At 41.2% G+C, this 23,707-nt stretch overlaps 2 protein-coding genes across 4 annotated transcripts in view; both read right to left on the reverse strand.

The window, feature by feature from the left end:
* Window positions 1–23,707, reverse strand: part of RABGAP1L (RAB GTPase activating protein 1 like) — a 157,660-nt gene that overhangs the window by 102,095 nt on the left and 31,858 nt on the right. The gene's annotated exons all lie outside the window — the stretch shown is intronic.
* On the reverse strand, window positions 13,963–18,033 carry GPR52 (G protein-coupled receptor 52). Its single transcript, XM_081914688.1, has one exon. The coding sequence runs from the start codon at window positions 15,801–15,803 to the stop codon at window positions 14,709–14,711; it is 1,095 nt and encodes a 364-aa protein (XP_081770814.1). The 5' UTR covers window positions 15,804–18,033; the 3' UTR covers window positions 13,963–14,708.

The raw sequence follows: 23,707 nt of genomic DNA on the forward strand, positions 1-23,707 counted from the left end.
TAACCATGACTGCTTCTACCAAGAACTCACCATGGTTCCTACTTACCAAGCGGAGCATGCCTGAGCCAGATACCTGCCAAAGCTCCCACTTGCCGTACTAAGAATCGCTTTTACAGAACTACGATTCCAATCGATGCCCTCGGCGGTGTTGGATGGACAGTACGGCAAAGTACATTACGAAGAGAGACTCTGTCTGTGTGGATAACCCTGCATCGAGGACCTGTGCCATTATTTATTGCAGTGCCCATTATATATAGACCCAAGAGACCGGTTTATAAAACCCCTCTTTACGAATAGAACACATTTGAATAGGGTGGAAAGGGTGAAATGGCTGCTGAGCGACACCGACGACTTTGTTACTTATAAAGTAGCACTCTATGCACTGGCAGCTAAGATCAGGAGGAAGGAACTAGACAAAATAGCGGTCAACTGCAAAGGGGATTCAGATATTTAATTTGGCACATCTTACCTGAGAATCTTCTGCTATTCTATTCTATTTAATGCAACAAATAATTTTAGTAGCCGTGACCGTGGTTTTATTGTATGTCTGTGCCTGATGATTTTTATGGTTATTGTTGTTTGTTTGTTTTTTGTTCTCCTTCTGAATGATGCCATGGCCTATGGCTAGTGCAATAAAAAGTTTAATTGGAAATTGGAAATTAGTTAAAATATTGCACTTCTGAAAGATTCCGTCTGCCATCTTGATTCAGAATGGAGTCCAATTGTATCCAAACAGACAAAAACCTGTTCTTTGCTCTCAGGAACCATTATACAAAATTTTGTTTTGATACCTTAAGTGGTGTCCAAATGCACTGTAAACTCTCTCACACACACTTTCCTTTATGCATAAAAATGCATAAGTACTGCCACATCAGAATCCTCAATCTGCATGAAGTCAGAGCATAACCCTCACTGGAGGATTTGTAGTGCTTCACCACAATCCTAGATTTGCACGAAGTCAGGTTGAGGGAGTTGAACAATAGTTGTATAACATGGCATGGGAATGAGAAGGGACACTGAGAGGAAAATGGAAGTTCTAAACAAAGGCACCCACTGCATTCCTGGTACCCTATGTTGTCTTCAGCATGAAGTTCCAGATTCAAGATAGTAAGAGATATTCTAACAACAAGCAAACACCCATATATGCCCAACACACAGCAAGTGAACTTAACTGTCTCTGACAGGCTTGCTCTTAAGATTCTATTCATCTTCACACAGTAACATGAACAGCATGGAGTTTGCGCACAAAGGGGCTGGCTGCAGATAAGGAGAAAGGAGGAGGGATAGAAGTGGGAGTGGTGGACTGTAGGCAAGGAAGAGTTGAAAAAAGGAGGAGGTGGAGAAAAGGGGGTGAAAGTGATAATGGCTGATGCGTGCAGAAGAGAAGAGAAAAGAAGGCATACAAATGGGGATGATCTGTGTGAGAGTTGGGAAAAGGAGGAGGGTGGAGGGAAAAAGGAAGGTGAAAATGCGGGTGCAAAGGGAGTTGCAATGGGGTTGAAGAAAGCAGAGGCATGAAAAGGTTTGAAGAATAGGAAGGGATGGCAGCTTAGTAGCTGCAAGGAGGAGGAAGATGCGGGAGACTCCATGGGGTGGTTGCACAAAAGGAGGGGAAGGAGGCATGAACATGGGGGGGGGAGGTGAAAACAGGTGTGCAAAGCGGGGCTGCAGAGCAGAAAAGAAGAATCTTCAGAAATGGGGCTGGGGAAGGCGAAAAACAAGCTTAGTACAGTGGTACCTCTGGATGCGAACGGAATCTGTTCCGGAGCCCCGTTCGCATCCTGAAGCGAACGCAACCCGCATCTGCGTGTGCGCGGGTCGCAATTCACCGCTTCCGTGCATGCGTGTGACGTCCTTTTGAGTGTCTGCGCATGCGCAAGCGGCGAAACCTGGGAGTAACACATTCCATTACTTCCGGGTCGCTGCGGAGCACAACCCAAAAACGCTCAACCCAAAGCTACTTCAACCCAAGGTATGACTGTAGTTGCATGGGACGTTAAAGTGAGGGGAATGGCAAGAGGTTGGTGAACGGTGGAAACAGGCACACAGAGACTATATAACAAATTTAATTACATATAAGTGGTATAATAATAATAATTGGGTTGGCAGTTGCTACCAGCTGTTACTACCACGTACTTTTAAGATGATGCTACATAACATAAATGGTGACTTTGTTGCTTTAAGAAAGTTTCTATGAACTTGTTTTAGTTCTAATCCCTATAAAAATCCATAAACCAATTCCCCTTCCTAGCTTCACCACAGTTAATTCACAGGCTTCTTCAGAGGAAGGTCTCCTAATGGACCAATCTTAAACTGGCCATTTTGGATGTTCTTGCCTTGAATGCTAGGTTCAACTGTTTAACTGAAACCTCAACTTACATAATCCTCCTTAGCAACTGACAGTTTAAATGGCACTTGAGCAGGCTGCCAGCAGAACTCACAATAAAACTCTCAGGCTCTAAATTGGGAGCATAAAAGGCTAAGGTTTTTTCTTCCTCACCCAGGTAACTATTTTCAAACCAAACTGTGTCATATCGTAACATTCTTACTTTTAAAATTTACTGCATAAGAATCTGGGTTTCTCTATACCAGTGGGTCCCCAGATGTTGTTGGACTACAACTCCCATCATCCCTGAGCTCTGGCCTTGCTAGCTAGGGGTGATGGGAGTTGTAGTTCAACAACATCTGGGGACTCATATACCCTTCCAACTGTCCCAGCAAGTGTCAATAGGGACTATTTCAGAATGTCAGTATGATGGCTGTTACACACTGATCTAGGACAGCGCAGCTCCAAGAATCACCATTCAGGAGCATTCTCTTAAAGCATATGATCATTAGCAATGACTCCATTTAGGGGTTTTTTATTAGTAATTTTTATTAAATTTTCAAATTAAACATCTTTTATGATACCATACATTCATTGACCTCCCTCCCTCCCTTTCCAAGGTTAATTTAACTTAACCACCATTCTTGCATATTTTAATATACCTATCTAATTTAATTCTCCTATCAGTTCAAAATATGTTATACAGTGGATACTCAGGTTGCAAACATGATCCGTGTGGGAGGCACGTTCGCAACCTGCAGCATTCGCAACCCGCAGCACCACGTCTGCGCACACATGGGTTGTGATTTGGTGCTTCTGCGCATGCGCCAAAACCCAAAAGTAACCCATTCCGGTACTTCCGGGTTTGGAGTGGTGTGCTACCCAAAAACATGCAACCTGAAGCGTCTGTAACCCAAGGTATGATTGGACTTTTTAATTCCTTTAATACAGCCAGCATTTTTAACTGTGCACAATTATTTTCAATATACTCAACAAAACATTTCCACTCCTCTTTTAATACCTGTTCTTCTTGTTCTCTTATTCTACTTGTTAGGTCTGCTAATTCTGCATATTCTATCAACTTAAACTGCCAATCCTACTTACTAGGGACCTCTCTCGCTTTTCATTTTTGGGCTAACAAGATCTGAGCCACTGTTGTTGCGTACATGAATAAGTTCTTCTGACTCCTGGGAACTTGTGTCTGAACAATTCCTAACAGAGATGCCTCTAGGGTTTTTTTTAGGAAAGTTGTTTTAAACACCTTTTTCATCTCACTGTATATCATTTCCCAATAAGCAATAACTCCATTTGGTGGGTGGGTGAGACTGCTGGGCCAATGAGCCTTATCGCATGGCAGCAGCAAACTGGTGAGTAGTTCTGACAGCTGAGGAAGTGGCAGGGAGCTTACCAACTTTAGAGATGCAATAAGCTACCTCTCCTATGGAATCCCTATGTGAGGTGCCCTGTAATCTGTGGATGAATGGTGGTATGCAAATTTAATAAATAAATACAGTAATACCTCTGCAAACGTCCGCCCCGTCGACCGTCCATTTCGGCCAACATCCGCAGCAAACCCAGAAGTACCGGAACAGGTTACTTCTGGGTTTGCCACATGCGCAGAAGCGCTAAATCGCGCTTCGTGCAGAACAGCACTTTTATGTCAACATCCCTTTTGTGGAGCATCTGGGGCTCCAGAACAGATCCCGGACTCAAAACAGGGTACCACTGTAATAAATATATTTTTTGCCACAAACTGTGGCGAGAGCCACCATCTCAAAAGCATGGTAGTTGAATTAATCAATACTCATGAAGTCTATATGGAACCTTCAAGTTCAAAGCAGAATCCCTCTGAGTAACAGGCGCTGGGGAGCAGAAGCATGAAATGGCTGTAACCTTCTTGCCCTGTAACTATTGGACACTGTCAGAAATGTGATGATGGACTAGATCCAACAAAACTATTCTATTCACTCCTATCCAATTCCCATCAAATTAATTTCATTATACTTATACATATATGGAATTCATAGAATCATAGAGTTGGAAGAGACCACAAGGGCCATCGAGTCCAACCCCCTGCCAAGCAGGAAACACCATCAGAGCACTCCTGACATATGGTTGTCAAGCCTCTGCTTAAAGACCTCCAAAGAAGGAGACTCCACCACACTCCTTGGCAGCAAATTCCACTGTCAAACAGCTCTTACTGTCAGGAAGTTCTTCCTAATGTTTAGGTGGAATCTTCTTTCTTGTAGTTTGGATCCATTGTTCCGTGTCCGCTTCTCTGGAGCAGCAGAAAACAACCTTTCTCCCTCCTCTATGTGACATCCTTTTATATATTTGAGCATGGCTATCATATCACCCCTTTACCTCCTCTTCTCCAGGCTAAACATGCCCAGCTCCCTTAGCCGTTCCTCATAAGGCATCGTTTCCAGGCCTTTGACCATTTTGGTTGCCCTCCTCTGGACACGTTCCAGTTTGTCAGTGTCCTTCTTGAACTGTGGTGCCCAGAACTGGACACAGTACTCCAGGTGAGGTCTGACCAGAGCAGAATACAGTGGCACTATTACTTCCCTTGATCTAGACGCTATACTCCTATTGATGCAGCCCAGAAGTGCATTGGCTTTTTTTTTTACCATTGTGTACCATGGATCCCTAGTTTGTTGCTGAAACGTCTGGCACATGTATGAGGATATACAGTTCATGCAGGGCACTGACTAAAACTGATTGGCTTTTTCGTGTAAACAGAGAACATGGCTTAACACACAGGTTGTTGTTTTTATTTTGATTGTGTATTTTGTGGTTTTATATTTTGATTTTATTCTGTGAAGCGCCCTGAAACCTGTGGGTATAGGGCAGTATATAAATTTAATAAATAAATAACATACCTTAAAATGGCAACAGGGAGCAAGCTGACTTTCAGGGACACCTGGCCATCTTTGATTATTTTTTAACTGAGGGACCCCCGAAAGGCATCCTAACGGTCAGGGGTCCCTTTACCTTTAATATATGAATACTTTATTAAATAAATAAAATATTAAAGACACATGTAGTAGAATTCTTCCGAACACAGGTTATGAGAAGCCACAAATGCAGACGGCAAAGACATTAAGGTAAGAGTGCGCCAACCTAATTTGTGAGGTAATGAAAACCTGTCAGTGATATCCTGGCAAGAAGCTGGCAGCAGAAGAAATGAGTATAGCTAGCTCTTTTTTCGTATGGAGAAAATGTATACACTTTCCACAAAAGTTAAGTATATTAAAAACATTACCTTTTCTTATCCGCCTGACCAGCCCTTTGTGCACATTCACTCAGTTTACAAAAGTTGAGAGAGATTTTTTAAAATATCAGTGATTTACTATGTCACTTAAACATGACATGTATTGGAAAAGATAACACAACATTAATAGGATTGACTTCAACATTTCACTTATTTAAAAAATAGAATTACTTTGCCAGTGCTATAATCACCTTTAATTGAAATGACACATTAGCTAAATTTATTCATGTTACTTAAAAGCATAATTTTTAGAATTGAATAATCCTTCTTAATGGCAGATCAATGTCATTTCCAGTTAACGGCTACTAATATGAGATCTTTAATTCTGCTCTAAAAGCCCCACATCTTCTGCTTTTCTTTTCTTTTTCTTTTTTTCTTTTGAAAGAAAATTAACACATTCACTTAAATTTAAAGAAAACCAAAATTTATAAAAACCACCACACCAAAAAATAAAAAACCTTAATAGTAAATTTACAACTTTTTCTGCTAGGAGAAACAAACAAATATGTAACAACAAGCAACAACTGGGTGTCAACCATGATGTTTGCCTCAACACCAAAATCTTCATGCAAAAGCTGTTATTTTAAAGGCAGTTCCCTAAAGGTGCACTTTCCCGACATGTGGCTCAACAAAGGGGCAAGAGGATGAGAAAGCCAAACACAACATTTATAGGATGGGAGTTCCCCAATTTATGGCCCAGGGCACCACCCCCTGCAGTCCTGTGGGTGGTGGAGCTCCCAGGACAGCCCCCTCTGCAGCTCCTAATGCCCAAGAAGGTTGGTAGGGTTGGATATGCTCATTAAGATACTTGGGGCCTAAATCATTGAGTGCTTTAAACACTAATGTGAGCATCTTTAAATCGGGCCTAGAAAGAAGCCCAACCGGTGAGCTTTTTTAACTCAGGGGTTATATGAATTCTAAATGGACAGATAGCCAGTAACCTGGCTGCCACAATTTACACCAGCTGAAGTTTCTTCAAGGGCAGCTCCATGTAAAGCACATTGCAATAGTCCAATCTGGAGGTTACCAGAGCATGGAGTACAGCAGCCAAGTCATCTTTGTCCAAAAAGGACCATAGATGAACTAGTCATAGCTGAAAATAAGCACTCTTAGCCACCCTGGCAACCAGAGCCTCCAGTGACAATGTTGGATCCAGTAGTACCCCCTAACCTGCTGCTTCTGGGGGAGCGCAATTCCATCCAGAACAGTCTATATTCCTACCTCCCAGAATGAAGAACCTGTAACAAATCTGTTTTTTGAGGATTCAGCTTCAATTTACTGATCCAAATCCAGCCCATCACCGCCTTCAAACATCAATCTAGCACCTTATCCGCCTCTCCTGATTCAGATGGAAGAGATTTAAAAATAGAATATCAGGCAGAGTATGAAGCACTGAGTAGATACAAAGAGAGGCTTGAGAGTTACTGCGTTAGATCACCACAATTCTCTTAGGGAAAGGTCAGTCAAAAGATAAATCCTTCTTGAATGCCAGAACAAAGGAGCCAAGTGAATGTGAACTGCAAGAGTTCCACACCTATGCGACCAAGAAGGTCCCATTTCTTATGCTTGCCAACCCAAGCAATTTTACTGTTGTGCATGCAAACAGGAACTTATATTTTAGGTAGGGTCATAACGAAGTAGGGGGTCCTTAGGCCTCTAAATTCACTTGCAGCCAGTGCAACTGGCACCAAAGTGGTACCACATGATCAGAATACAAGCCTCCAAGGCCAGGCCCTGCTGCTCCAGATAGGGATACAGCTGGCATACAAGCCTGGGTTGGGAGAATGCACTCCTGGCCACTGCCACTATCTTTGTTTTTTGTTTTGTTTTTTCATCGAAACGTAATTTATTGTTAAGGGAGTCATACTCTCCACCTTTCTTTCCCCAAACATATACGTGAAAAGTTCAAAGTCAAAGATATACGGTAAATAGCAATGGCATACCTCATCCAAAGGTTTTAATTATTTTGCTTATTATATTATTATATTTATTTTCCATCTTTTCTCCTCACAACAGGTAGGTTACTCTGAGTGGCAGTGTCTGGCCCAAAGTCACCCAGTGAGCTTCATGGCGAAGTAGAGATTTGAACCCTAGTTTCCCAAGTCTTAGCCCATCACTAATATTACACCATACTGGCTCTCAATTCTGTATCCCACTGCCACTATCTTTGCCTGCCCAGACAACAATGACTCCACCAGCCCCCCAAGCTGCACACCTGGTCCTTTGCATTCCTGAAATCTGACGCTGCATCGCCATGAATAAGCCCCACTGCTTAAGTTACTGTGGGCAATATTGTAAGAAGGACTGTGAAAGAAATACAAAAGAGACCGAGTTTCAGGCAACTGAATCTCAATGGAAAGGGCAGATGGTAAAAAGCCCTATAGAAATAATATTGCTACCTATAGGACATTCTGTTACCACTTCCTAGGTGTCTTCTTTCTGCAAGCTACAACTATACAACCTATCACATATCATAGGCTTAATTAATTTCAAAATGGACAGATTTAACCTCCAGCCAACAGATTTAATTAAACTAATCCTCTAATTACCTGTCTTTCATCTTTTTCTTCCTTTTAGAGACTTCACCTGCTTTTCTCTTTAATTAAGATTATCTCCAATTCAACAGGAAAAAGTAGGATGTTAAAGTGTGCCAGGAAAGCCAACTTGAGTAAAATATTGGGGGGAGGCAGGTGAGCCCTGCCCCACTTAGTCGATCACAAGACACAGCACATGCACAGCATTTGAATGGCAATATCCATCAACTTGGGGGGGGCGGCCTCCTCAAATATTTTATTTGGGGGGCGGTGAAGGGACCTTGGCCTCTAGGAGTTGACTTCTATGAAGTGTACAGTTTGCTAAGCAATGACACATTTGTTGAAAAGATGCACAGCTTCTTTTTGGTTTTGAGAAAATCTATTTTAGGAATAAGCTAAAAATAGTTTTACAGTTTTGCATGGTGGTCGTATATACATTTTCCTACAAAGAGATAAAGACAATGTTTCAAGACACATTAAAACAGGAACTTTTGTACTACCACAGTACTTTGCATCCTTGACCTGATCTCTAGGATCTGTGCTCCTGTTTTGCTATCTCCATAAAGTTCTTCCCTATCCTCAGCTTCCCTCCTTCTCACCAAGGGGCTGCCATTAGGGAAAGACTACCAGCTATTACCTGGGATCTTTCCTTTGATCTCCCAGCCCCTCACCCTGTCTCTCCCCCAGGGTCCTCCATCAACCACCCACCATCAATATACAATCTCTGGACCTTAATAAAGGCCCCAGACACAGGACTTCCAAGAAAGAAGAACATACAAAAAACAAAAAAGGGAAACAAAAATGAAACGGACAGTAAAAGGAAAGAAAAAAGAGAGTGAAAAAAATAAGAGAAAAAGAAACATTAGAAAAAGATACAAAAGCAAAACTTCCAATTTTCCATCAGCGTGTTACACTCTCTCTCTCACACACACATTCTATCTTCTCCACCTTCTGTTAAACAATATTTCTTTTAAGTCAAGGTGTCTCAGAATCAATCATTTCTTTCTCCCTAATTGTTATTATTATTGATAAATTTCAACCATATTTTGCTTTTAACTTTACCTCCATTAATTCCCATCACTATTATTCCGTACTGAAGTCTCTCCATTGTGATCACATATTGGGCCAAAATTCCATAATTTCTTTTCTTCTTATATATCAGGGTGGATAAAAATCAATGGAAAAAAAATTAAAAATCAGATTTATATATATATATATATTTAAATCGGATTTTTAAAATAAAATGCTTTTGGAGGAAAAATCTTTCTAAATATAGCTTTCTATTTAAGTTACATTATAGTCCAAAGGCTATTAATCAGGAAATAAGGATTTGTTTAAGTTGTTCATGTGTACTAAAACTGAGTCAGTTAACAAAGATGGATATATATGATATAATGTTACTGTTTTAGTTAAATAAATTGTTTAAATTGTCATTAAGAAAATAATTATTTTTCTCCTTCCAATAAAGTACAGCTAAAAAGTTGTCCAAATATAAACAGTTAACTTGTTAAACCTCACAATAATTTCATAATTATTGGTCTATGTATTTCTAATAGTATAACCAAATCAGTAATTTTTGATATAACTGTAAAAACTACTCTGAAAATTTAAATTTATTATTCCAAAAATGAAACCTTTATCTGGTTTTGGATTCAGGTGTGTTGGTCTGACGCAGTCGAAACAGAAATAATATATTTTTTTAAATGTCCAGTAACACCTCTAGGGCATTTCATTTTGGTTTTTTCCAGTCATCTTCCAGAGTGAGTACCATAACTTTAATGGCATCATTCTCTGAATTTGCTCCAGGTCTAAAAGTTCTCTTTTACTATTAATGGACTTATAATCACACTATAATCAAACATGCAAAATCCTCTAATTAAATAACTACACGTATATTTTCTAAAGATGTTCCTCAGAATTTTGCTACCAGTCCCTTTAGGGGATTTTACCCAGGGTGATATCCAAGTAAGGTAAGCTCAAAGAGATCAATGGGCTTAGGTTAAGGTCCATTTATTTCAACAAGTCTACTCTGAAGATAACTAGCATTCGATATCAGCCTCAGTCTACCCAGTTAATACAATTTGCAGAATACGCATTTATGCTGTGAACAGCTAATCCTTTCCTTCTTTCTTTAACTAAATTTTAATACCAACTGATCATTCAAAATTGTTATCTGAGTAGGCTGAAGAGGAAAATTTATCTTAGGAAACAAGATAATGTTCTATAGTGATTTTCTACTGAAATGTTACATTCATCTAATGTTCTAATGGTGTCACAAAATCCTTACAAACAGCAGGTCATAACTGTTCATATAAAAACTATTTTATATTTTCTGAAATATAAATAAAAAATTAAATATCTTGCTGGCTTATTTACCCAATGGGCCTGTATGCAGTTTTATTCCCAGACTGTTCTGCACACATTTCCATAGCCTTGTTCTGAGACTTAGAATATTTGTGAACGTTTCATACCATCCAGTTCAGATCATGTGATGGTGAAGGGCCTTCACCATCACAAGCACAGTGCACTATAGATATATTAGCATGAAAGATTAATGGAGTAAAAAATCCAGAATACACGACACACTATTAAGGGTCTGACGATGTAACTGACAAACGTTACCACCCCCTTTATAGCTGTTAAGACCCAGTAACTCTTTGTTCAGAGAACACTACAAAGTCGTTGTATGAATCAACATAAAAAGTTTTTACTTTCCATAGGTGGCCAAATTAAACCCTGAATTACAAAACCACTTCAAATTGTTTTTCTAGACTGCATGCAATTTAAAGCAACCATCTTCCTCTGCCTAGGGGCTAGATTTCAACATACACACCCACCCGTGACATTTTATTTTCCACCTGCACAGTGCATGCTTATTTTATAAAACAAAACTTCTTACATGATCCATAAAGTTCCCACATTATGACTGCTTACCCCTCCCTTAAAGTCGTAGAAGCAGCAAACACAGCCTTTAAAGAAAGCCACACACAGAGAGGGATGAAGCAAAACCTATTGCATTTGTGTGTTTTTCTTTGTGTGCTTCTCTGTTACATCTGAACCAGGAGAAGCTGTGACTGTTTTGAATCAGAACCTGGATGCAGTGGTGGGCTGGCTGAGGGTGAATAAACGGAGACTGAATCCTGGTAGGCAGTTCCCATGCCTGGGAGTTGGAGAGTTGCATTCCCTCTGAAGGAACTGGTACATAGTCTGTGAGTGCTCCCAGGTCCATTTTTATCACCAGAGGCCCAGGTGACCTCCATGGCCAGAACGAACAACTTAGACTGGTACACCAACTGCACCCTTTCCTGGACAGAGCTAACTTGGCAACTGCAATTCATGCATTGATAATCTCACATTTGGACCACGGCAATGCACCCTATGGGATGCAGCTAGCGCTGTGGTCTGAACCACTGAGCCTTGGGCTTGCGACGGGGTGAGCTCCCATTGCTCAGTCCCAGCTCCTGCCCACCTAGCAGTTCGAAAGCACGTCAAAGTGCAAGTAGATAAATAGGTACCACTCCGGTGGGAAGGTAAACGGCGTTTCCATGCGCTGCTCTAGTTTCACCAGAAGCGGCTTAGTCATGCTGGCCACGTGACCCGGAAAAACTGTCTGCGGACAAACACTGGCTCCCTTGGCCAGTAAAGCAAGATGAGTGCCGCAACCCCGGAGTCGTTCGCGACTGGACTTAACTGTCAGGGGTCCTTTAGCTTTACCTTTTTTTAATACACCTTATGTATGGCCTTCCTTGAGACTAGTTTGGATGCTGTACCTGGTGCAGAACACAATGACCATGTTCTTGAGTGGAGCACCTGGACATGCACATATAAACCTGTGCTGAATGAACTGCACGGGCTTCTGCCAACTATTGAGTAGTATTCAGTCTTGTTACTATTGTATAATGCTCTGAACAATTCTGGACTAGGTTACCTGAAAGATCACCTGCGCTTGTACAAACCTGTAAGATCATTTAGATAATCTGGAGAAATTTTACTAATGATACTACACTCAATAGAATATCACAAGGCAGTGAGTTGAAAATGGCCATCTTTTGCAATTGCCCATGCATTGTCCTTTCCTCTGCAATAGGTGAACCACCATCCATCAATTGCTTCAGACAACTTATAAAAACAAATATTTTTGCCCAGGGTTCCCCTGACCCACAAGAATGAACCCTGTTTTACTGAATTCCTGATTTTATTATACTCTTCCAGAGGCTTTTATATTGTTTCTGTTTTGTGATACTGTTTTATTATTTTTACGTTGTATTGTATACTTTTAAGAGATTTTTAAATTTTAAGTAGTTTAGAACTGTTTTCAAACTAAGAATCCACAGAGAGTTTACTATTATATGAAGGGGTCAGACAACAAGGAAACTCCACAGCCACCACACTTATCTTGCTACCCATGTCCTATGATTCTTAGACAGTGTACATTTAAAAAACAACAACCAGATAGGTCCTGCCACCAAGCTTAAAAACCAATCTGCTCTGAAACAATTCACAACAGTAAACCATAACTAAAGCATGAACTACACATTTTAGGGCTACATATTTAAAACATCCAACCTCTTTAAACAAAACCAAACAGAAAGAGTAGAAAATACTATTTCTAACTCCTGCATATTGGGGCGGGGGGGGGGGACCTTATCACAATGATCTCATTTGTATACCCATTTTTTCCTTCTCTTAGATACACAATGTGAACGCTATCTTTTGGTAATCTTTGCACTATATTTTGTCCCAGAGTTTTATTTCAGAAGCAGTACTGGAACTTGTCTCAAATACTCTGGAATTTGAAAATTACTGAGGGTGAGACCCAAAGGTATCAACAACCCACATGCAAGGGACTTCTATTAAAGGAAATTGGAGTTACCCTTCCTCTCCTCCCACAACCTGGCAGCCCTCTGCACATACCTAAGGTCTGCTCTGGAGTTTTTGGGAACCCTCAGGAGCAGACTGGGGAGGTGCTGGGGGAGGAGAGGAAGGGTAAATCTCATTGCATCCACTGGCACAACACTGGATCTTGCCCTAAGAAACTGTCTTTGATAATAAGTCAAGTGTTTCGCCTTCCCCATTGGATACACCAGGTATACTCAACACAAAAGTACATAACCTTTGGTGCAAAAGGTTCTAGGGAGAATTTGATTACTAGTGTTCTGGTAACATAAGAAATTATAGGGCAGACATTTAAAATGTTATTTTAATATCTGGTACACATGTTAAAAGCAACAGTCAGAATGTGGCAGATTGAGCCAAAATCAGTATTATATAAATTACTGATAACTGTGAGTACTATCCAGCACAAGTTAAGTCCCACTGATTGTAATGTGAACTGGATCATGCCCTACATACTTAATGAGTCCTCACAAATTGATTATGGAAGCACCAATGCAAGTCCCCCACAAAACCCCTTAATTTGTAAACCCCTAACAAGATTTGCCTAATACGCATTTAACACTGCAAGAAGTACTTCTGTAAAGTCAACTCAAATTTTTATTTATCCCAAATTTAAAACAATGACTTAACAATGTGCTAGGAAAACCATTAGGCACAGAATACAAAATGATCATTTTAAAAAATATACAGTGTTATATACATGCTGAGCTCATGCAAACTGCGATACATTCACAACTTATAACTAAAGTGGAACCTGCTTTTTAAAATTTACATTTAAAAAGTGTTATTGAGCAGCTAAGTTACACTGCTATTTGATGTTATTGCATATGCAATAAATTACAAAGCAAAAGCATTAGCACAAAAAGATGCCATAAATTTGTGCTAATTTAGTAGGCACTAGAAAATACAAGTTAATTTCAATAATTTGACTGTTGTTTCACTCAACGGTATATTCTCTCAAAGCTTGCCCCTCACATACATTGTGCCTAAAATTACTCCAGTCCCCTCAAACAGCTTGAGAACAGTAGATATAAGTGGGCAAGGAGACAACTATATGGACTTCTGACCCCAGAATAAATAATATGCCTGAGCAATGGGAACAAAAGGCTCCAAAAGAACAGAAAAGTATTAAGTCATTTATATGTGTTACACTAGAACATTAAAATATACTTTACATTATTTCCCTGCAAAGAAATATATTTAATTTTAAAATTACAGTAGTTTAAAAATGTTTTTGTACAAGAGACAAAACTACAAGATTGAAGCTGCCTCATATTAAAACATATATTTCCTAAGGATGTAATTGATAATCCATCACTTACTGCATCAAACAAGATTTATCTTAATACAACATAATACTACAAATTCATCCACATATATAATATGTGACAATTTCACTATTACTCTTGATGAATTATTCTTTAGTTCTGAACAGATTAGTTCACACTACTGGAAGCTTTGCCCTACATTTACCAGTGATTCCCTCTTGTACCACAATTTCACCAAGAATCCACCTCTGACCGTTCCAGCTACATGTTTTTCTTACAAATCACCATTCAATCCATAATTCATTTTGCAGTGAATAAATATTTATTGACTGTTTATTGCAGCAATATTCCAAAGGATAGAATACTACCTAGCCCAAATATCACATTGTATTTGTCTGTTTTAGTTCTCCTCAGATGGAGCAGGAATTAGCCCGTTTTCTAGGAACTGGGTCTTGAACAATGCTGTCTTTTTTATGTATACAAGATGAACACACGGTCTCTGACAATCTCCAAAGTCCCAATCTGAAAACACTGTTTGAGAGGCTATATATAACACAGTTACAAAAACTATTGCTTATAGCGAGCCATGTTGTTAAGAAGGACAGTGCTGGGTTTTCCAGCACCCTAGAACTCTCCAGCATAAAGTAGATGATGTAGGGGAGCCAGAGCACATAAAACACACTGGTTATACGAAATAAAACCATAGCATAGCGCCGGTCAGGGCCATGCCCACTTTCTGCAGCAGTGTCCACTTCATGGCTCGGAAAACGAGCTCTCCTGTCATTTATCTCTTTGGTGTGCTGCCGGCAGATTTTGAATATGTGGAAGTATGTGAAACAGATGATGAAGGCTGCTGGAGCATATAGCAAGCACACAATAAAGCCAGTAAAATAGGCATTGGTAAGCCAAGAGGTTGAACACCATTCAAAAATGTCTCCATGATAACCTGGCTTTCCCCAGCCAAAAAAAGAAGGCAAAAAAATAAGGCAGGAATACAACCAGATCAAAACGATGCAGATTCTCAACCGGCAAGGTGTAACCAATTGGTTGTAGGTAAGTGGTTTTGTGATAGCAAGATAGCGATCCACACTAATAAAAGCAAGACAGGCCATAGAAACACTTTTCAGTACAGAGATGATATATCCAAAAACCTGGCAAGTCAAAGACTCGTGGACACCTGTAGAATAGTGCAGCAATGACAAGGTAGGAATCAAGCAGCTCAGCCCAACAAAAAGATCAGCATATGCCATAGTCTGAATAAAATAGCTGGTGGTATAATGATGTAACAGTGGAGCACAGTGAAAGACAAAAATTACTGTTAAGTTACCAGTTATAATTAAAAATGTTAGTAAGACAATAATTAGAGTCTCAAGGATGCAGATATCAACAACATTGTAGTGTCCAAAACCAATTGGACAGGAGTAATGCTCAGATACATTCACAATGCTACCGCTCATATTCAGAGTCTTCCACTCAATCCAAGTGGACTGGTTCATGATCTGCATTACGTAACAATGTGTTCAAAACTCAGAACTAGGTGATTTGTGAGTCACCAGCTAATTTTGTTTACATATCCATTTCTCTGGGTAGATTTTAGAATTGCTTCTAAAACTGTTCATATTGCAATCCAGAAAAGAGGCAAAAAGGCCACTGCTCAGCTTCTGCCTGTGCTCATTCCTTCCTTAGCAAAAGACAAGGCACTTCTAAACAAAGCACTTTGTTTAAGCTGTACTTTTGTAGGAGAGAAACACCAAAAAGGAGAGTAAAATATAATGTCATGATAAAAATCTCTGCAAGTGCATTTTCCTGGGGGGAAACGTGAAGGAGGGAGTACTGGGTAGAAATTCACAATGTAATGTTTTCTAAAACAAAAATTGTTAGGAGCTAAAAACTAGAAGCAAAGTAGATAAGAAGTCTAATAAGATGCTCATTCTAATATATTGTATCCTTCGGCTTTCTTCAAGGCATAATGTCATTTGTATCATCTTCATTCTGCATTACTAAGGTCAAGATTTGGGGCATCTTAATGCAAACAAATATCATTAGTCTTTGGTAATGAGTAAAGAAATATGTTGGGGCAGCAATCACTACATGGAGAACAGGTTCGTCCCTTCGATGAACAATATCCTCTCCATTTAGTTGACAAGACCACGTATAATAAAGGAAAGAAACAAATAGACATGATGTTGGATCTTCAGTCAAGCCAGTTAGAAAGATATGCTGTCCGTTACAATATCAGACGTCAATAGGGTAATCCAAGATTCTCACGGAATACAAACTTGTCTTGCATTTAATTTCAAGAGCAACAAAAGATAAAAAAAATCTTTAGAAATAAAGCCACAGCTGCTACAGTGAAGTTCATAGCTCTATCCATGTCATTTCTCACCTCTATAGTGATGTCCACATTCTTTCGTATGTCCCAACACAATGAGATAATTAACTCTCATCTAAATTCTTCTAAGAAGCTAATGAAACGATGATTTAACAAGAAAAGCTGTCGTTGCATTCTATTACTCCATTAGTCTTCAGGCTTCATTTCCTCAGTTGCTACATACGCATTTCATTAGACAATTAAAACGATAACCATCTGCTTCAAAAATTCTTTATCTCAGAAGCAAATATTACCACATCCATTACATCTGCCACTCTGACACATCCAATGGGGTAAGAAGGCTCCTTCGATGCTCACTAATAAGCAGGTATTTGACTACTGTATGGATCTTTCATTCAGCGCATGCAGCAGTCTTGCTTTTTAACCCACCCACCATCCACACCCAGATCAAATGCATTGTTAATCATTTAAAGATACAGGAGAAATTACTCAGCTCACATATTTTAATTAAAAAGAAAATCCAAGGTCATTTCAATTTTATGTTAACAGCAGACTCTCTTTTCTCTTTTTGAAGTGCTGGAATCGCATTGGCACTGCTTAATGGTCCTTGCTGTGCCTTCTGGAAAAAGAATTCCTTACATGAGAAAGAAAAGATTTTTCTCTCGTCCTGCTGCAGCAGTGGGATGAATAGAAAGCATCCTTTTCTAAGTTTCATGTCTCATGTCCATCACCACCATGCTGTGCTGAAGGTGCTTATGCTTTTATAGCATCCACAGAACGTTGCCCATTGCTCATCTGTAAGCAGTTCAATCTATCTCAAAATTAAAATACTGTTATAATTAAAATCTCTGGTCAAAGCAGTGAAGCGGTGCCTTGCATATATATTTGCTTTGTCAGGAGCTGCGGTGTAGACACAGAAATCCTATTTACTGTGATCAGTTTTGAGAATGCTATTGCTATTTCTCACATGCTCTCTTGTGATTTTACAGCTTGCACCTAAGCCTGCCCCTCCTCCGCATCCTTAGCTGATGCAGAAAAACTCGCCATCAGAAAGGTGACTCGGTCCTTCAGCCCCAATCAAAAGAACAACCAATGGCTACTGCAGCTGAAACTGTCACTAGGTAACAGTTGCCAGGGACAATGCTGGCTTATAGCCTTCTACAGCAAGCCATGAATAAGAATGACAAACGAAGACAATTGAAAGTGACCAATCTCAATTAACATATTGAGGATTTTAGGGAAAGCATGCTTCTGCAGAGCTACATTCTTCCATCAAACAAGCAATGAAAATATCCATAGGAATAACTTACATGCTCCAACTCCAAAGATACCTTTAGTGCACTAAAAATGAGCAGCAGCTAACCCGAGTCAGCAGTAATCTAATCCCCACTGGGAAGAAAGAGCTATTAATTATTAAACACATAAATAAGGGTTTGGTGTGGGGTGTTTTTTAAAAAAAACCCAACCCTCTGTAAGTCAAATGATTGTTTATCATTTGAAATTACAATGTGTTTTACTGCAATTAGTAAAACTTGGAAGCTCTTCCTTTAATCCCTTTATAATTCAAATTACTATCACAATCATAATACAGAGGCATATAAATAAAGGTTCACTGTAAAAATGATTCATCTACATTTGTTTACATAACCACACATAGGAAAACAACTACAACTAATGCTAAAACTCTTAATTTAGTCATGTTATACAGCAACTCAGATTAAAAATGCATTACCACTACAATTCCATATTAAAACAGTTGAGCTAATTACAAACAAAATCAAGTCTATGGAATTTTACTTTTATTTCTAATAGCACTTCCGAATTCAAATTCAAACATTATAATTAAGGCAACAGTTCACTAACTGTATCATTAGATTCCCTGAAATCATAAGATTAGAGTAGATGTTTTTGTCAGGAGGATGGGAGTGATGAGGGGTGCAGGACAAATAATAGAAAGAGATAATCACAGCTGCCACTATCCGGTGTGGAGCTGCTCCAAGGCAGCTAATAGATCAGAGAGTGATCCGCAGACAGAACAGGGCCACAATGGAAAATTTCAGATTTTCAAAATATACTTAATTAGCATGCTGTTTTTATTCTTCTTTTCCACCGATGGACTGCAGGTACGTACAAAAATAGAAGATACACACAATTCTTCAATTTGATATTTCCATGTAACTATATTCAGCATGGAACTATGACCATATACAGTGGTACCTCGGTTTATGAATTTAATCCGTTCTGGAAGTCCGTTCTTAAACCGAGGTGCGCTTTCCCTAATGAGGTCTCTCACCGCCGGTGCCCTTCCACTGTTCGGCTTCCTTTCTTAAATCGAGGTAAAGTTTGCTAACCGGAACACTACTTCCAGTTTTGCAGAGTTCATATACCAAATAGTTTGTAAACAGGGCTGTTCTTAAACCGAGGGACCACTGTACACTAAAAGTGACCATCAACTGCAAACTTCTCTACTAGGCAATTATGTAAACACGAGGTATATATACTTAGATATAAACAATTACAATATTTTGAGTTGTCTTGTTCCAGAACGCTTCTTGCATACCAAGCATAGCTGCATCTGAGTGGAGGTTGGTCAAGTGACATTTCAAGAATAATTATTTTAAGTTTCCCCAAAATCTGGAAGCCTCTTCCCTGTACATCCCCCCACCCATATCCTTCCATTGGAACTCAGCCAGTCTCCCGTTTTCTGCCAGTTAGTTCTCTGGACCACTAAGTCAATCCCAATCCAAAACAACTGCTATCGCCAGAAAGTCAGAATAAGTCAATGCTCAGAAAAAGAGAGAGAGAGCAGGGTTTTTTATATTCTCTCTCTCCCCGCCAGCTCCAGGTCAGCACAAGCTAATGACTGGGTTCTGCAGGGCTTGGGCTAAAGTAGAACTAAAGCTGCCAGCACCCCACAACACCCTCAGTTTTGGGGCTTTCTATTGGCTACTACCAGGGATGCGGGGGCGCTGTGGGTTAAACCACAGAGCCTAGGGCTTGCCGATCAGAAGGTCGGCGGTTCAAATACCTGCGATGGGGTGAGCTCCCGTTGCTCGGTCCCTGCTCCTGCCAACCTAGCAGTTCGAAAGCACGTCAAAGTGCAAGTAGATAAATAGGTACCGCTCCGGCGGAAAGGTAAACGGTGTTTCCGTGCACTGCTCTGGTTCACCAGAAGCGGCTTAGTCATGCTGGCCACATGACCCAGAAGCTGTATGTGGACAAATGCTGGCTCCCTCGGCCAGTAAAGCGAGATGAGCGCCGCAACCCCAGAGTCATCTGCGACTGGACTTAACAGTCAGGGGTCCCTTTACCTTTAATATATGAATACTTTATTAAATAAATAAAATATTAAAGACACATGTAGTAGAATTCTTCCAAACACAGATTATGAGAAGCCACAAATGCAGATGGCAGAGACATTAAGGTAAGAGTGCGCCCTTTACCTTTTTGGCTACTACCAGCAATGGGTCTCCATGTGCTAGGGCAAAGCTAGGGCCTCCACTCCGTTCCGCTGATTGGGTGGGGGTGAATCCAGTGGTGGAACATATGCCCGCGCTGTCCAGGCAGGCGCATTCCTGAGGGGCACAGGCACACGCTCCCCAGGGGCACGGAGGGTGCCCTCCCAGGCGCGGGGTAGCTGCACACGCACCCACTGATCCCGCTTCCTTCCTCTCCCCTTCCCGCTTGCCTGCCTCCTTCCCATCCTCTCCCCTGCCTGCCTGTCTCCTCCAGTCAGGAGTAGCTGTCAGGGGAAGGGGGGAGCTGCTGCACGTGCTCCCGGCTGGAGGAGGCAGGCAGGCAGGGGAGAGGACAGGAAGGAGGCAGGCGAGCGGGAAGGGGAGAGGAAGGAAGCAGCAAAGCGGCGCAGCAGTTTCCTCCGCCCCTTGCCCCGACAGCTCGTGGTAGGCGTGGGAGTCCGAGTCGTGGGCGGGCAGAGCACCGAATGTCACCCCCGCTTAGGGATGACACCCGGAGCTGTGCACGCGCCCCCCACCTTCCTCTGCCAGACGGTGAAGCCTGCACATCATACTAACACACACCCCAGCCCTTCAGCCAGGGGATGGGAGAGACTGGGTGGTATTCTTTCTGCCATTCTGATTTGGTGGTTTTACTTTAAATTTGTAACTTTATTTCTCACCAGTTCAACTGCCAAAGGCACTCGTTAAGTATGAAGCCAGTTTTCATACTAAGCTTCACTTGAGCTAGCATACTGTAATAATATTAGCATGTTTAGAGCCCACAGGCTGCAAACACCACCTGGCAGCATGTGATATCTTGTAATATCACTGGTAGAGAAAGAGGGGTCACAGGCTCTCCAGTTTTAACTGCCTTGTTTGCTATGATACAAGTCAGTACAGCTCTGTGAAAGGTTCCCGTATGCCAGTGGTGTCCAAACTTTTTTCAAAGAGGGCCTGATTTGATGAAGTGAAGGGCCGTGAGGGCAGACCAAAGAGCCAACCAAAGTTGTTGACCTTTTCTAGGATTGAAGTTTTTTAAGGATTTAACCCCAGAAAGTAAACTCCCACAGGGGCCAGATTAAACCAACTAGTGGGCCAGATTAGGCCCCCGAAACGGACTTTGGACATGCCTGGAACACAGAGCACCTCAGAACTGGAATTAAAAGTTATTTAGCTACATCTGTTTAATTAAACTTCATACCTGAGATCCAAAAAGCTATATATGAATTTATGCACTAGGATTCTTCAAGTCCCACACAAACACACACTGAAACTCCTTGCACCCTCCAAAAGCCTCAACTGAAATGACTCTCTTCTTTAGAACCAAATCTAACGTAGCATAATAGTGAGGAGGAGTCAGAATTTTAAGCACAATCCCAGCCAATACTTGCCATGGGCTTTCATATGACACCTTGTTGGTACAATAAGTTGGTACAAATAAGCATTTCCAAAGCCCTTCATAGGGAAGCAGGGCTGTCTTAAGCATACCCGGCACCGGGGTGCAAAGATCCACCCGGTGCCCGCCCCCCCCCCCCAGGTTGCCCAGTCCCGGGCGCACAGGAGGCTAGAGCCATCCAGCCGGCCACCTCAGCATCTTGCTGGCTCGGTCGCCCCCAAACTCGCGGTGCAGAGCTGCCTGCAGTAGAAGAGCCCGCCACAGCACTCCAACCGACGGGCGGGCTCTTCCCCGGACTCTCGGCCTGGCGCCCCTGAGAGCCCAGCACCCCGCACCCCTAGCACCTATGGGTAAAACGGCCTTGTAGGGAAGCACTGGCTAGACAGACATGTGGTTGAAAAATAGTTTCTTTGAAGTTTATTGTATGTTTCTGTTGCCGCATTTTTGATGTGATACACAGCAAGTTTTAAGGCTCAGTGATAAATTAGTAGAAATAATATTGGAAACTGTCAGAAGCTGACATACTGCTATTAATCTGGCAACAGTAATATCAAAGTGCCTTGGAGGACTGAGCAAGAAACCAAAGGGCACAGAAGAGAACTGCCACTCCTCTGAAGTCGGTAGCAAAGCTGGGAATATTAAAAGAATAAATCCGAAGTAAATGTGTTATCCAAGCTGCTGGTAACCAGCATGAAACTGCTGACTGGTAGCAAGAGAACCAATCAAAATGGGGCCACACTGGATTTAAAGCCTCAGACGGTGTATGTCTGTTTCAACTACTCAGGAGGAAAGTGGCCAAGTTACAGCTAGCAGTGTATGAATTTGTATTGTGTGCTTTCATGGATTTAGAATCAAGAATACTGTATGAAGTTAATTTTGCTGAGTCCATACACAGAGATAGATTATTAGTCACAATGAATCTGGTATTGCTTTTTTCATTTTATTATGTATAGGCTGCCTTTCAGGGTTACCTCTTCCAAGGCAGGTCACAACATATTGGAACACAAAATGTTGCAAATCAAACACCACAATGTAAAACATATCTAAGAGTACTTGCAGAGTATTTTTCTACCCCAGAAACGATAGAAAACTGGTAACAAAAATATATTATATCATACTTTATTGACCTGTTGGAAATCTGTGTTTGGAACAACATTGTCAATAATTATGGGAATATTAACAATCCAGATAACTTGTGGAAATTGGTCTATATGACGAAATAAGTTGAGTCAGAGAGGGGGAAGGCAAAAGCGAACAGACAAGGATGACTTTGAGCAAAGGGAGAGGAGGACGTGCAAGACACAAAATGTCCACTTTTCACATAAAAGTGAGCTACCTGAGCTAGCAGCAACGAGCTGAGCTTGAGCCTGGCTTGTGCAAGGTGTGATATCCAGACAGGGCAGAGCCAGGCTGAACCCCTGGAGTCACCCCAATATTAGTTCAGTTAAGCCAGTCATAATCCTGACTGTTGAATACTTAAACATGAGCTTGCATGCCACACCGACTTTAAGAGACAGAGAGAACCATAACAGATGTCCTCCATCACATGCAATTCAATTAGGTTGCAATGCAATGCACTGCTTCTCTTAATTATACAAGTACAATGAAGAAGATCTAGCAATATTAAAAATTAATAGCTATGGGACTCCTATGCTACAAAGAAAACACAGGTAACATCGGCTTGACATGACCCACTCCACTCCACGCCACTAAGGCACCTGAGCCTCAAGCGACAGCAAAGAATCCTGAGATACCCAGAAGCTATGTACTCACTCCTTTAGAGGGAGTGTAACTCCATCAAGAGCAGGCAAGCTGCCATCCATCTAGTAAACCAGCAGAATCTCTAATCTGTCCTAATATCCCAATGCCAGGAACACACATTCTAGATCCCCCTCACAACTGGACAGAGAGCCTGAAAGGGAAATGGAATCTCTATAGACACAGCAACCTCCGCTCCTGGACCCTCAAGTCTGCCCTGATTGTGCACCAAGTATCCAGGTGGGCACAGCTGGGGGAGACCCACTCCACCCTGCTTACTCACCCAGGTCTCAGTGGTACTGACCACAATCAGCCTTCTCATCCATAATCAGATCATGGATGGGGGGAATCTTACTCAGAGGCAACCTGGGATTCAGCAACAACAACTGCAGACTCGAGGGCTGGCTAACAGGACAGGCGAATTCCCCAAGTTGGAGGAGGGGCTGGCACCCAGAAGAGTCACTA

Source organism: Podarcis melisellensis (genome assembly GCF_964234715.1).
Source record: "Podarcis melisellensis genome assembly, chromosome: 6".
Lineage (NCBI taxonomy): Eukaryota > Metazoa > Chordata > Lepidosauria > Squamata > Lacertidae > Podarcis > Podarcis melisellensis.